The sequence below is a fragment of the Halichoerus grypus genome, chromosome 14 (genome assembly GCF_964656455.1).
Source record: "Halichoerus grypus chromosome 14, mHalGry1.hap1.1, whole genome shotgun sequence".
NCBI lineage: Eukaryota > Metazoa > Chordata > Mammalia > Carnivora > Phocidae > Halichoerus > Halichoerus grypus.
Window position 1 is genome coordinate 93,762,561 of NC_135725.1, and position 15,324 is coordinate 93,777,884.

The 15,324-nt window shown below is 54.0% G+C and overlaps 1 protein-coding gene across 9 annotated transcripts in view; it reads left to right on the plus strand.

Annotated features, from left to right (window-relative positions):
• The window catches only part of EHMT1 (euchromatic histone lysine methyltransferase 1), a 137,827-nt gene extending 126,892 nt beyond the window's left edge, over window positions 1–10,935 (plus strand). For all 9 annotated transcript variants that reach the window (XM_036064983.2, XM_078062102.1, XM_078062103.1 and 6 more), the window contains 4 exons: window positions 851–937; window positions 1,400–1,478; window positions 9,290–9,465; window positions 9,672–10,935. In XM_036064983.2, the coding sequence (XP_035920876.2) occupies window positions 851–937; window positions 1,400–1,478; window positions 9,290–9,465; window positions 9,672–9,849 (520 nt within the window). In that variant the 3' untranslated portion in view covers window positions 9,850–10,935. The remainder of the gene's footprint in view (window positions 1–850; window positions 938–1,399; window positions 1,479–9,289; window positions 9,466–9,671) is intronic.
• Window positions 10,936–15,324: the final 4,389 nt, after the last annotated feature.

Consider the following 15,324-nt stretch of genomic DNA (forward strand, 5'->3'; position numbering starts at 1 on the left):
GTCCATGGCCCAGGGAGGCAAAGGCCAGGACACGGGCTCTTCACGAACATTGCCTCTGCCTTCGAGTTAACACGTGCACGGCAACTGTTTTAATACTCAAACCATTTCTGAAATATTCTGTGTTCTCTGAGTGTCTCTGCAATAACAGTGTGAATGTGCTCTGGTATAAAATGCTTCAGACCGTGTAGACGCCTTGTTCTTAAGTCACTTGGGGTGCTTGGTCCAGTGAGGTCTGGCCAGCACCCCTTTCACTGGCTGGGCTCAGACCCCTTCCTCCAGCGTCCCCTGGCCATGAACTTTTCCTCTTGTGCACATGCTTGAGAATTAGAAGACCTCTTTTGGCCGTCTGAGTTGTGGGGGGAAATTCACGCACAACATCAGTCTAGTTTCACGGTATCGAAGGGTTTCTCAGTATCAGCGGTCACAGAGTGCCTCTGACCAGCCCACATGTCCCTGTCTCCCTGTTGGCAGGACATTCTCTGGGGGGAGGACAGACGTGTCCGTCTCCCCCAGGGCCCCTGGACACACAGAGGGGCAGGTGGGTCCCCATGGCTCTGAGCTGGGGAGAGCTCCCCAACCTCTCTGAGGGGCCAGCAGAGTGTCAGCCCCTTCTGCTCTTCATTGCCACCCGGGGGCTCGGCCAGACCTGTCCCCGTGTTACAGATGAAGACACAGGCAGTCGGACCAAATTCCAAGGCAATCTCCCGCTCCCCGAGGATGGGCCGTGGGCTTCATTGCACGGGAAGCGCGCTCGCAATAGGAAGGCAGTACCTGCGCTCTGTTTGCTGCCATGGTTGGCGGCGTGATCCGGACGTGAGCTGGGCATCGGGGAACTTGGCCTGTTTTCCAGGGCAAGGCTGCAGCTCTACCGGACACAGAACATGGGCTGGGGCGTGCGGTCCCTGCAGGATATCCCCCTGGGCACCTTCGTCTGCGAGTAAGTGAGTGCGTGCCGGGGTCACCCCAGGGCTGCTGGCTACCCCTGCCATTTTGGGGACAGCACAGCAATGTAGGGTGAGGGGCTGCCAGGGCCCTGTCCATGCCTGGGACTCGTGGGTGCCCCTGAAAACCAAGTTCATGTTGTCTCCACCCATCCGCCCGCTTCCCTGGCTTTCCACCTGCACTTAGCCTCTCACCAGGTCGTGGCTCCTTTAAGATGGTACCATTCAGTGGTTTTCAGGGAGTGTCATTCTGGATCCCTGGTCAGAGAAGGGGTTTCTGTGTCGTCATCTTCTGGGACCTGAAGTTAAATCCCAGCTCAGTCACAGGCATATTCTCCAGAACATTTGGCCAGCTTGTGGGTGGGGGTGTGTGTGTGTGGGCTCTGCCATGGCTGCCCTGTGGTCAGGGGTGAGGGTCCTGCCGTCTGCTGTTCTCACCTGCGCCCTGCCTCCCGCAGGTATGTCGGGGAGCTCATCTCTGACTCGGAAGCTGACGTTCGGGAAGAAGACTCTTACCTCTTTGATCTTGACAACAAGGTAACGCGTTTGGAGGGGTTGGGGCGTAGAGAGCTGGTTGCGGCCGTGCGGCGTGGGAGCGGTAAGGAGGCTCACCCACAATGGCCCAGTGTCCTCGCCGGCCACACCGGCGTGCTTGTGTGCTCAGGGCTCGCAGGGCGCTTGCAGTCGGGCCACTTACCCGGGAGGTCCCAGGGCTCGTGCCGCGAGGAGCCTGCCTCGTTTGAGGACGTGAAGCCCGGACGCATCCTGCCAGCCCTCTGAACCCCAGCTGCTCATCCGGGGTTAGAGCCCACGGCCGTCAGAGGGGCCGCGTGTGCCCGGTGACGAACAAACGGGAGCCTCGTGTGTCCCAGCCGCCCTCCTGGTTGTGGGGACAGTGGGTGGGCCCTGGTCTTCACCCCAGGACCCGGGTTTCCGGGGGACGTTTGGAAGCTGCCTCACGCCATCCTCACCCTACCCTGGTGCCCGCGCTGCTCTTAGTTCATGACTTGCCTGGTTAAGAACGTCTGCGAGCACAGTCAAGGTGGAAGTGGGGACCCAGGGCTCTCGTCTAACCACAGCCGCCGGAGCCCGGAGTAGCTGCCCTTGCTGCCGTGCCCCCCATCCCCCAGCCCTGCCCCTGCAGTCGGCTCTCAGAAACCACGTTCCGGGGGGGAGAAAGCTGTGTCCTGGGTGGTCGCAGTGCTCAGGTCCTGCTGCGCCCCTGCCCCCGGGTTTCTCTGGACCGCCTGCCTGGTCTTCACTCCTTCCGTGTCTCTGGAGCTGTTTGCCTTTCATGGTCTGTGGCTGTCCTTTACAGGTTCTGGGGTAACTGCTCTTCTGTGACATTTGAGTCTCACAGATGTATTCCCTCTGTGGCTTGTTGAGTTCCTGGTGATGTTTCAATGAACGGAAGTTCTTATTTTTATTGTAGTCCAATTTCTCTGCCTCTTTCTCCATACTGTGGGTGTTGGTAACGTCCCAAGTGAAGCCAGGCTTTTTACAGCCAAGACCATACAGAGACGCATGTGGGGCGTCTGCAGAAGTTACACTCGGCCTCCACGTGTAGGCGTTTTGCTGCAGGGTCCAGCTTTTTCCCCACGTTGATGACTCTGTGTGACTCAGGACCATTTGTTGAGAAGATCATCCTCTTTCCCACTGCCCCGCAGCATGGATTTGTCGTAACGCAGGTGTCCTTGTGTGCCCGGGGCTTCCCTCTGTCCTGTCTGCTGACGCCATGTTAACCATCCTAACCTTACGTCCTCTTACCTTGGGGTCTTGAGGGATGTCTCGCTCTTCTTGGTCTCTTTCAGTTTCTGTGTGTAAGTTGTACAACTTAGGGCAGCATCGAACCCACGAGCCCGCTAGGGGTCACTGGGGTTTCTGCCACCTGCTTTTCCAGGTGATGAACATGGTGTATCCCTCTGCTTGTTTGTCATCTTCAGTTGCCCCCACTAAGGTTCTGGGGTACCCTACGTGAGATCCCGTAGATCTTCTGTTGGGTTTTTTTATCTGATAGGTTTTTGATCATCTTACTTTTTGGGTCAATTTTATTATAATTAATTGACGTTCAGTGAACTTTAAGCGTGTGATTTTAGTTTTGACAAATGTGTGTACGGTCTGATCAGCACCAGGAGCAAGATGGGAGCACTTCCTCTGCCCCACGGCACCCCCACCCTGGTTGGCCACGGAGCCGCCATCTGTCTCCGCGGCTGGGTTTTTCCTTTAAGTGGGGCCAGAGCATGTACTCCCCTGTGTCTGGCTTTTTCGATCCACCCAGGTGGTGGCGGGTCCCCTGACCCACCAGTGGCCATGCTGCTTTGTGCTACCACCTGGGGATGGACCTGGATGTTTCCAGGTTTTGCTGTTAGGAGTAAACCTGCTATGAGCTTGTTTTTTGTGGGTGTGAGTTTTCGTTTCTCCTGGGTAATTCCTGGCAGTGGGATTACTGCTCTTGGGTTAAAGTGTATATTCAATAACTTTAAAAGAAATAGCAAGCAGTTTCCCAAAGTGGTTATACCACTTTACATTTCCTCCAGCAACAAATGAGAATTTCAGACACTCTAATTTTAATGTGCACTTCCTTGATGATTTTTTTTTTCAAAGAATTTATATTTAAGTATTCTGTACACCCAACATGGGGCTCGAGCTTATAACCCCGACATCAAGAGTCACGTGCTCTTCTGACTAAGCCAGCCAGGTGCCCCATTTTCTTGATGATTATCGATGTGAGCATCTTTTCACGTGCCAGTTGGTCTCTTATCTCTTCTTTTGTGCAGGAATTTTAAAAATTTATTGCCCATTGTTTAATTGGGCTACTACCTTCTTCCTGAGTTGTAAGGATTCTTTAGGTTTCCTGATTCACGGCCTTTCTCAGACACACCTGTGTCTTTTTCTCTCGCCTCGATGGTTCGTTTTCTTAACAATGTCCTCCATAGAACAGAAAATTTTTTTATCGTTTAGTGCTTTTTGTGTCCTAAGAATTCTTTGTCTCCCACAAGGTTGTGAAGATTTTCTCCTTTCTCTAGGATTTTCATATTTTTAGCTTTTAGATCCACAATCCATCTTTTGTGTGTGTGGTTTGAGATAAGGCTCGAGATTCCTCTTTGTCCCTGTGAATATACGGCGATTCCAGTACCGGCTGGACGTTGGCTGGAAAAGCCTCTGCCTGGACCGTCGAACGTAGGTCTGTGCCTGGACTGTTTTGTTCCTTTGATTATTTGCTGACCCTCAAACCAGTACCGCTGTGTCTTCACTCCTCTTGACTCGGAATCTGGAAGGCAGGTGGTTCCTTTTCAAGGGTCCTTGTAGCTCTCTGGAGTACTCTGCATTTCCATATACATTTTAGAACCAGGGTGTTCATACAAAAAGAGGCTGCTGGGATTTGCCTGGGATTGTGTCCAATCTGTTGAACCACTTAGGGGTGTTGGCGTCTGAACAGCATCGAATCTTCTCCTGTTGGCTGGTGTCTGGGCGTGGAGCCAGCCTGCCCTGGCAGACCCCAGCCCCTCATGGGGAAGCTGTTCCAGCAGGCCCCTCTCTCATGCCGACAGCCCGCGGCTGCCCGCCCCCTGACTCCGACCCTTCCAGTCTCCCCTCAGTCCGACCCCAGCAGGCTGGGCCCCGCATGCCGCTCCCTGCGGCCTGCTTCTGTGGCTCGTTCATTCTGGCGCATGAAGGGCCACAAGTACACCAGAGCTTCCCAGGGTTCGCTCCAGCTCAGACTTTGTGTCCCCATCGCGTGGCCATGCCTGTGCCCACGGGGCCCACGTGCCCCCTGCTCGCTCCCTCCCCACCCGCCGTCGAAGGCGTCAGGAGGCTTTCTGGCTCTACCTACAGAATGTTTCCGGGATCTGACCACCTGTTGCCAAGCTGCCTGCCTTCTCTCTGGCCTGGACTGTCCTGGGCTCTGGCTCTGTGCTCACACAGACCTCTCCTTGCTGTTCTAGAACCTTCTGAATACCCACCTCCTTCCAGCCTCCTTTGCCTGAATCTGCCCTGGTTAACAGGGTGCCTGTGCACTCTTAGCATCTCGGACTGAGTGGGGGAGTCTTGCAGGGGCACCCTTCCCACAGTGTTTTTGTTTTAGAACTAGGACAGGTAGTTTCTTTATCAGAAAAACTTCAAAAAGGCAAGCAGCATACACATCTGAAGAGACATTCTGCAGACCCGAGGCACGTCATTCATTGTGGGAAGGGTACAGCGTTCATGTGGGCATGAACGAATGCTGGCCCCGCTGAGTGGCTGTCAGGTCTGGAAGAGCTTCTTGCTCCAAAGATGGGCAACCCTCCTGTTTCTCTGGATACCTGTGTCCCTTGCCCCCACAGAGTCTCTAAGCTGAGTGTGGGCAGATGAGCAAAAACTCGGGGTAAACCACAGAAAAACAGTTTTACTTAGAGACGCCATGCAAGAGGCTAAGGAAGGCACAGATGATGTGTGGGGGGCTGTGGGGCCCAGGGACTAGTGGGTAGAGGACTTACCTTTGTGCTCTCTGCCTACGGGGTTGTGGAACCTGCCACTTATCCCCCGGCATGGAGGGAGGGCTGCGCGTGTCCTGCAGGCTTTGGGCGATGCTGCTTTCGTTAGGGGTCCCAGGTGGGCTGTGGCCTCTGCTGTGATGGGGTCCACTCCTGGCACGAGGGCCTCTGCTGCCGTGTGCTTCTCGCCTGAGGACACCCCGCCCCTCCGTGGGCCCCTCGCGCATCCTGCCCCGAGTCTGACCAGCCTGCCCCGCACCCACGCTAGGTGCCTGCCTCCTCACTCTTAGGCTGCCCTGTGGTCTCTCAGTTAGTTAGGAAAAGACACTTCCTCCGGGATTCCTGTTTCTTGCCTTTGTGGGCAGTTTCTTATTTATGTCCCGACAGCCCTGACAGTACAGAGAAGTAGAGAAAGCCCGTGCGGTCGAGAGCCGTGCACACCACCCCTCCGATCTCACTTTGTTTCATCTACGGTGCCGACGACGTGGCGTCAGTCGCGAACGTGCCATTTTGCTCCTGAGAAGCTCGGCATGCGCCCGCAGGGGGGTCACTGTCGTGCCTCGCGAGACTGACCTCGGTTTCCCCAGGGTGTGCCCCGCTGGTTTGCCCCCATCCTCTTGGTGCTGCGTCCTGTCCGTTTTTCCTCACAGAGGGCAGCCATCCGACCCTGGCGCTGTCCTGCAGGAACCTGCGTGTGTGTGCTGTTGGGGACCGCGTCCCTCTTCTCCGTCTCTAGTGTTTTCTGCAGATGGGGTGAGGGTGGAGGCATCCCAGAGGACCTGCAGGGTCTGCTTCTCCCAGGTCCGGAGTAGGTGAGCCTCGGCTGCCCGCCCTTCTCCTGATGCCTAGGCTTCCCTGAGGGGCATTTCACCTTTCACGTTTCGTAACAGATTCTTCTGTTGGAAAGAAAAATCTTCCCCACCCGGACCTGGGCTTTCCGGTGACCCCTCAGGGACAGGCAAGACCAACACACGTTCTTGCCACTGAGGAAGGGTTGGAGCAGGAGTGACTGGTGGTAAAGGGATCTGGGCCTTGTTTTCCTTTCTCTCTGACGTGTTAACAGCTCCTGATTTTTTTGTACTGAGTGTTCTGACCAGTTGTTGTCAGCATCGGTGCCCAGTGGGGCTTGTTCGCACTGGCCTCGCCTCCCTCGGCTTTGTTGTGTCCGGCTCCCCACATTCGGCCTCAGACTTCTCTGAGCTGCCCGGGTCCTTGCAGTGGAGGAGATTTTTGGAGACCGAGTCAGGACACCGGGTGCTGGCCGCCCTCAGGATGTCATTGACTCTGGACTGATTTTGCTTTCCTGCTTGCATCCCGCCCGTAGAGGTGCTGGTCCCCAGGGTGTCTGCAGTTTCGGAGGGGCGTCGCACCCCAGGAGTGTGCGTGCCAGGTCTTTGCCGAGAATGTGCCCACCCAGGACGCCGAGCACTAGCCGTGCAACACTTGGAGCAGCATTTCTCGGTGTGGGTGGGCCCCTAGTTTAGGTGTGTTTATTTGTCTTAGTTCGTTTTAAATTCTAGAATTTTAGGGGTGCCCAGCTGGCTCAGTTGGTGGCGATCTTGAGGTTGTGAGTTTGAGCCCCATGTTGGGGGTAGAAAATGCTTTAAAATAATAAATTGTAGAATTTTAAATTTTATTTTTTAGTTATGTAAAATATTTACGTGCTTTAAAAGTAGACCCTACCCGAAAAGGTTATATTCAGAAAGTCTTGCGTGTTCTGTGTTACCCCACAGGTAACTCTTTGTAGAAACACAAAGCGTCCATGTGTGTTTCTTACTTCCTCGCCCTTCTTACAGAAAAGGTGGTACCCCCGCCCCCCGTTTCTGAGGCGCTCCCGTGGCTCAGGGGTCACGACGTATTGGGAGTATGTGCACATCATTCTCGTTGTTTTGGGGATGTTCAGGTTGATCTCAGCCTTTGCTGTGACTTGCGGTGGCATCTCCAGGACCCATTCTGCACGCGAGGCACCACTTTGTGGGGCACTCGCCCTCCCTCAGGTCCCTGAGGCTGTGCCCAGCCCTCCCATTCTGGCTTTGACAGCCGAGGGGCGGTGCGATGGGAGCTTGCACTGAGGATTTCCACTTGATTCTTTCTTGTTGTTTCCATGTCTCTGAGATACTCACTCACGGAGAGATGTGCTCTGTCTTACGTTGTCAGGGACCGCCTGATGGGGGCTGCAGTGTCCTTGTCTGTTAGCGCCGCATCTGGGTCGCCTCAGGGCTGAACTCTGTTGATTTTCTTTTCTCTTTAGAATGTCCATCTCCTTGGTTCTTTGCCTGTGTCCGCGTTGATGTGTCGGCAGCTCCAGCCTGCCTCCGACGTGTCATGTGCTTCGTTCGACCGGCTGGCTGGGCTTGAGTGTGGGTTCTGCCTCTGTCAGGGTGGCGGCGTCCACCTGCCCCCCCCGGCATCCCCGGCATCCCCGGCATCCCCCTGCATCCCCCGGCATCCCTCCCGGCATCCATCCTGACTTGGGCTCAGGCAGGGACTTGCACACACAGTCTGAGCCCCACTGTGCCCTGCAGTCATGGGTTCTCGCTACTCACTCTTGATTCTGCACGAGGGTCTTCCCTGTGGGCCCCGCACGTCCAGGCTGCGTGCCCTCCAGTGCTGGTCACAGTTTCTCGGGTTGTTTACAGGAGGGGAGCTGCTTCCTGCAGGGTGGGGCCACCTGCACATTTAGTCCATAACATCTAGAGGCAGAGGCCAAAATCTGTGCCACGTGAGTCATTTTGGAGTTTGGCGTGTCTTTGGGATCTGCCAGGAGCCAGGATTGCTGGATCAGGGGCACATACGCCTTTGGTTTTGTGGGAAGGTTGTCAGAGACCACTCGTCTTTGTCACCATTTTGTCTTCCCTTGACCACTGAGGATCCTTTGGCTTCTGGTAAATGCTTTGCCCTCCACAGGACACACACCTGGAAGGCCCCCTTCCCCTCCTTGTATATCTGGTCTTCCTCCCAGACTTGGCGCTCGGTTCCTGTGGCTGGTGTAATAAGTTCCCACAAACATAGGCGTGTGAGAAGATCCCTGCTCACTGGCTGTCCACTGTGAGGGGCAGACATGGTGTGAGCGGGCTCTCTGCTCAGGCCCCCAGGGGCGGGCAGGAGGGGTTGCTCTGGGGAGAAGTGCCTGCAGCCTGTTGAGGGGTTGTAGGACTCGGCTCCTTGCGTCCCAGGGCAGATGCCCGCTACTTCGATGGCTGTCCCAGGCCATGCACATTCCTCACCACGTGGCCCCTCTGACTTCAGGCCCTAGCGCTCTGGGTCTTTCCAGAGAAGACTCTGCTACTTGAAGGGTTCCTGTGGTGAGGTCAGGCCCCCAAGCCAACCACCCTTTCTCACTGTCAGCTCAGTGTCCCTGCTGCGGCGTTGCGTATCATAATCCCGGGAGCAGTGCTGGGGCGGGGTCCTGGGACTCCCTCGGCACTGGCTCCTCTCTGTGCCACTGGGTTAGCAGGACATGGCGGTGTTCCTGTTTTGTGGTTGTAACCACCTCTCAGGAGCCACCTGGCAGCCCTCGGCCCGAGTGCTGCTTCCGTCCCTCTGTGGCACCTGCCCGCACACTCCATGTCTCCCAGCCGCTCCTTGGGATCTGCTGCTCCTCCACCACCAAGTCCCCGAGGAGCTACCCCCACCGCACGCTGGCTTCCTGCCCCGCCCTGTGGTCCCTGCAGCCCTGCTTCCTTCCTCCTGCTCCTGGTGGCGTCCGAGCATCAGATGGCCCGTGTCTGGCTCGTGCAGCCAGACTAGGGGTGTGAGTGGGCAGCCTCCCTGCAGCACTGAGGCCTGTCATGCCCCTGCTCTGGGGTCGTGTTTCTGCCTGAGGTCTACAGACGCCTGCTTGAGCTCCCTGCTCTCCTTCCCGCCCGCTAGGATGGCGAGGTATACTGCATCGATGCTCGGTTCTACGGGAACGTCAGCCGCTTCATCAACCACCACTGCGAGCCCAACCTGGTGCCTGTGCGCGTGTTCATGTCACACCAGGACCTGCGGTTTCCCAGGATTGCCTTCTTCAGCACCCGCCTGATTGAGGCTGGGGAGCAGCTGGGGTAGGCGCCGCGGTCCCCAGGGGCTGGCTGGGTTTGGGGACCTTCTGGGGTGCGGACATGTGCTGCTCAACCCAGGCTTATCCTCAGTGGTTCTCTGTGTTTCCACAGCTCTGAGCTGGGACGGATGGCTCTGCTCAGGCTGGGTCCACCCTGCTCCCATGCGGTGTGGGGCCTGGGTGCCGCCCTCAGCTCTGCTCTCTCCCTAGGTTTGACTATGGGGAGCGCTTCTGGGACATCAAAGGCAAGCTGTTCAGCTGCCGGTGTGGCTCCCCCAAGTGCCGGCACTCCAGCACGGCCCTGGCGCATCGGCAGGCCAGCGCCACCCAGGAGGGCCAGGAGAACGGCCTGCCTGACACCAGCTCCTTCGCCGCCGACCCCCTATGAGTGGCAGCCGGCCGGGGCACCGAGCGTCGGTGCTGCTCACACTGCGGTTGGAGAGGAAGGAGAAGCGGGTGCCCGAAGGCCCCGACCTGGGGCTGCAGGGATGTGGGCCGCAGCTGCGAGGCCCCGGCGTGGCGGCCCGTGGGCTGGGGGCGGGCGCTTTGGAACACTCTGGGATTCCGCGCTGGCGTGACCTTGTGAGTTTCTGATGATGGTTTTGTCGTTTCCACGTTTCTCATTCCCCCTCTGCTCCCCTGGTTCCCGTTCCACTGTGGGGCTTGTTGGTGAAGTCCTGTGGGCCCAGGCTCCCCGCGTGGCACCCACCGAAGACACAGTCACCCGCAAGCTGCTCCGTTAGACCTGCCTGCCCGAGGCCTGCGTGGCAGGTGCCAGTTCCTGGGCACTGCGCAGACGCCGTCCCCACCTCGACCTAGGAGAGGTCAGGGCCGAGCCGTCCCTAACTTTGGAGAAAATGTGGGTTTGCTTTTTAAAGAAGTCCTATATCTAGTCCTATATATCAGACCTCTAATGCATTTCTTTCCAAGGAAGCGGTTTGTTGGGTGCAGGAGGGCCGCGGCCCACGGAGGACCCCGCACCAGCCCTGCCAGCTCAGCGACGCTGGCACCTTCTGTTGATTTTTAAACCACATGCTATGATGATGAATAAACTGATTTATTTTCTACCATTATTGAACATTAGGACAAATAAAAAACACAAAACACAGACAACGGTGCTGATTCTGGTGTGGTTTCTACTCACCATGTGAAAATAAACTATCAACTGTATAAAGAGAACAAAGTGATTTTAGAATAAAATGCAGGAAAAAACTTTTTTTAAAATGTTAGTCTTGTCGTGGAATAAATTTGCCATCACCTTTTGTGTGACGGCTGCCAGGTCATATACTTTTTTAAATACTGTAACTAGTGCAGTAGCAGTGGGGTTTTGTGCGGCTCTTCTAAAACATTCATGATGCAGTCATGTTTATTTTTTTCTGTTAAAATGTTTTTGACAGTTTTAAGAGCAGTCTTTTGGCTCAGACCATTTCTTGTTCTGTTTTCAATGAAATCAATAAAAAAAAAGTACTTTAAATGAGGTTTTTATTATGGTATCATGTTTCAACTGGTCTCTGCAGAACACCTGTGCTGCCGGGGGGGGGCGCTCACGGGCTCACACGCAGCCTGGGGGCCGGGGGGCTGGGTCCCGTCCTGCGCCGGGGTCGGAACCAGGGGACGGGGAAGCACACGCCTTCTTTCCACCGCAGCCCCTGCGGGGGACGCCACCTGCACCCACCCGAAGGCAGACGCGTGGAGAGTCTGCGCATGTCGCTTTGTGTGTGCATGCATGTTGCGTGTGCTGCACACGTGCGTGTGCGTGTGCGTGTCTTTGTACGACCAGCACCAGGCACTGAGGCCCAGGTGTCATTCTGGAGGCTGACGGGGCAGTACCAGGTAGGTCCCCAGAATCCTGCATCAGATCTGCTTTTGAACGTGGTGAGGCTGGGGGGCTGTCTTCCTGCGGCAGGCTGTGGTCTCTGCCCCTCAGCAGGAACCCCTCGTTCCAAACCCACCGCCTCTGTTCTGTGCCGGGCTGGCCTCCCTCACCGGGGCACCTGTAAACTCAAGAAAAAACAGCTGAGTGCTTGGTTTTTTCATACAAAGAAGTCACTCCGTTAGACGTTGTCAGACATTTATCTGGAACAGTAACAGCTCTCTGCACTTTGTAAATAGTCCAGGCAGGATGCCTTCCCTTCGGGCCCTTGAGACTCAGGCCTGGGTGTGCGTGAGCGTCTGTGACCAAGTGGGAAAGAGGCGGGGCTGATCCTACAGAGGGGCGGCGCCCCTTCCTCCAGGAGGGCTCTGGCTCGGCTCCCCAGGCCTGTGGTCTCTCTCCTCTGGGTAGTGCCTTAGAGTGGGGGCTGTGCCAGGGCAGTGGGCCCAGAGGATGCCTTGTCGCAGAGGCAGTGGGTAGGGTGGCAGGGGGTCTACCTGGAGCTTGGATTTCAGGCCTTGTGGACCCCACCAGCCCTGTGTGGCCCTGCCCCCAGCACCGCCCCCCCCTTGGGTTCTGAGCTCGTTCCCTTGCAGGCAACTAATCCTGTGCCCCGGGTCAGATGCTAGGTGTGCAAACAGCTATCTGTTGAATCAGGACCCAGTCTAGTGGGAAACTTGGCCTGTGGGGTAAGTGGACCCCGCCCCCCCACTGGACAGCAAGTTGTGGGCATCTAAAACAAGCCCCCACAGGGTTTGGCTTTGAGCAGCCTGATGTTCGTGTCCGGGGCTGCCGTGTCACCTGGTCTTGGAGAGCTCCATGGTGTTGATGTCCCTAAAGCCGCCCTGCGGATAGGGCTCGGGGATGGGGCGGGAGGAGGGGTCTGCTCTCGCAGGGCACAAACTGCAGGTAGCGGTGTGGGCCTCTGGCTCGGAGGTGGGGTGGGGTGACGAGAGGCCCTCTCTGACTGAGGCCTCCCAGAGGGGCAGCTAAGCTAGAATGTGAGCAGAGTCACTCCGGCTGCACCTCTCACTGCCAAACAGGACACGCGAGAACTGGAGAGAGACCAGGAAACCCACCAGCAGTGCCCCTTCGTGGCCTCCCTTCGTCTGTGTGGACGTTTGTCCTGTCTGTGACCCCTCGAGTGGCTGCAGTTAAGTCCTTGCTGATGTGCATGTGGATGTTGACTGACGGTGCTGGGAGGAAGAGCTCCGTGCGCCATCTTGTGTGGTTCTTCTCTTAGAGAAGGGGTCAGAGGGCATTCCACAGCATACGTTCTGGAAGCGATCCCCAAAAACCCACCCATAAAATGTATGCCAGCCTTTGTCTCCAACAGGGTACGTTTCCCCACACCTCACACACCCCGTTGTCATGCTTCCCCTCTTTCCAACCAACCGGAGCAAAATGATACTCAGTGCCTTATGTTTTACACTCTTTGGTGGTTGATCAGCCTGTGTCTGTGTGTATTGCAGATTGGCCTTTCCTCTAATGTGAAGTTTTGCAAATTTTCATTGTAGTGTTCATGTTTCCCTTATTAATTTGTATGAGCTCTTTATATATGTAGCTTTGTACCCCCACTGAATTTAAGCTTTTTATGTGGTAAAATCTGACTGTGACTTCTGATTGTGCACTATATTTAGAAAAACTTTCTCTGCTTCCAAATTATAAAAATATTCTCCAGCAGTTTTTCCGGTATTTTATTTTTCAGTTTAGCTCTTGAATCTAGGTGGGATTTATTTTGTGTAGGGTGTGAAATAACTATAAATTTAATACTTAAAAAATTGAGGTATGGTTTACCTATGGAGAAATGCATGGATTTTATGTGTGTAACTCAGTCAGTTTTGACAGATATTGCCCGTGTAACCCATCCCGTACCAGAGAGCAGGACATTCCCGTCTCTCACCCAGGAAGTTTCTTTCTGTTCTTCCCGGCTGGTTCCTGTCTCCAAGAGGCATCTCCTGTTCAGGTTTCTTTCACCATAGGTTTGTTTTTTCCTTTTGTGGAACTTCATATAAACAGAACCATGCTGTAGATTACTCTGTCCTGGCTTCTCGCTCAGTTTTTTTTTTTGGCTCGCATTGGTTTTTGTCGAAGCGAATTCCATAGTAAGGATATGCCAAATTTGTTTACCCATCCCCCATTGCACGAACATTTGTGTCTCTAGTTGGGGCTATTATCAGTAAAGCACCTGTGAACGTTCGGGTACGGTCTGTTTGTGCGCATGGGATTTTGTCCGGGGAATAATCCCTGGATGCGGGTTCCCCTGGGGCTGTGCCGTTCCACACCAGTCATGTGTGAGACAGCTCTGCTTGTGTCCCCGCTAATACTAAGTGCTTCCCATCTTTAATTTTGCCTAGTCTGGTGGGCGCGTAGTGGCATTGTGGTTTTTATTTGCATTCCCGATGACTAATAATGAGCACCTTTTCAGACACTTCTTGTCCATGTGTAGATCTTCGTTTGTAAAGTATTCGGCCTTTTGTGTATTTTTTAATTGGACTGTCTTTCCATTATGGAGCATACGAGTTCTTTGTGTATTGTACATACAAGGCCTTGTCAGAAGTATTTAAATGTTTTCTCTCAGTCTGTTACTTTGTGTTCATTTCCTTAAGAGCAGAAGTTTATAATTTTGGGCAAGTCCAATGTCTCTTCTGGGTGGGGGAGAGGTATTTTCTCTGTCCCACTCCAAGGTTGGGAAGATCATCTGCCATTTCCTTTTAAAGCATTATAGTTTCAGATTTTATATTTTGGTGTGTGACCCATTTTCAATTAATGCTTGAGTAAAGAGGGAGGTAGAGGACATTCCTGACCAGTGTGGGCATTCAGTAGTTCTGTACTTACTTGATTTTTTTTTAAAAATCTGAAGAGTCTCCCACTGAAATGCTTTGGCTCCTTTGTAGAACATTAATTGATATGTGCATGTGGACTCCATTTATGGTTATTTGCCTATCTTTATGTTTTTATTACTGTAGCTTCATTTTGAGTATCAAAATCACATGTGGTATAAATACTCCAAATTGTTCTTATTCTTAAAGATGATTCTTTAACTATTTTAGCTATCCTAGGGCCTTTGAATTATTTTTTTAAGATTTTTTATTTATTCATTTGAGAGAACAAGCAAGAGCATGAGCAGAGGGGAGGGGCAGGGGTGGAGGGAGAAGCAGACTCTCCACTGAGCAGGGAGCCCGACAAGGGGCTTGATCCCAGGACCCTGGGATCATGACCCCAGCTGAAGTCAGACACTTAACTGACTGGGCCATCCAGGCACCCTGGGCCTTTGTATTTTTATGTAAGTTTTAGAAAGAGCAAAAAAATACTTAATAACGACAACAAAAAGCTGGTGGGCTTTTTTAAACTTTTAAAATCAACTTCGTTGAGATATAATTCACATATCATAAAATGCACTCATTTTAAGGGTTCCATGAATTTTGACGAATGTAAGTACTATAACTACCACCACCATGATCAAGATGTAAAGAACACCTTCACTGCCCCCCAAAACTTCCCAGTGCCTCTTTGAAGTCCACCTGCCCCAGGGGAGCTGATCTGCCCTTGTCAGTATAGATGAACAGTTCCCGTTCTAGAATTTTCTATAATTGGAACCATACAGCGTGCGCTTCGTTATCTCACAATTTAAAAATATATGTTAAGCCAAAGATGCCAGGTAGAATCTCACACTTTGAGGAGAGCTGCAGGACAGGACAAAGAGCCTTGCTTCTCTGAACCATTTGAGGATAGCCAGCTTGAGGCTCCGTTGTCCCTCCAAGGACATCCTCCTGTGTGACCAACACCAGGACGGTGCTGCTCTGCTCCCGTAGACCCCATGCGGCATTTGCCTTCGTCCAGCCCCACTCGCCGAAGCACGTGGGTCCAGCTCGGCACCCTGTTGCATTTAGTGGTCCTGTGTTTTCAGTCATCTTCAATCCGGAACAGTTGTGTCTCCTTGGTTTTCACTTCCGAAGACTACAAGTCAGTTTGCTTGTAGAATGCCCT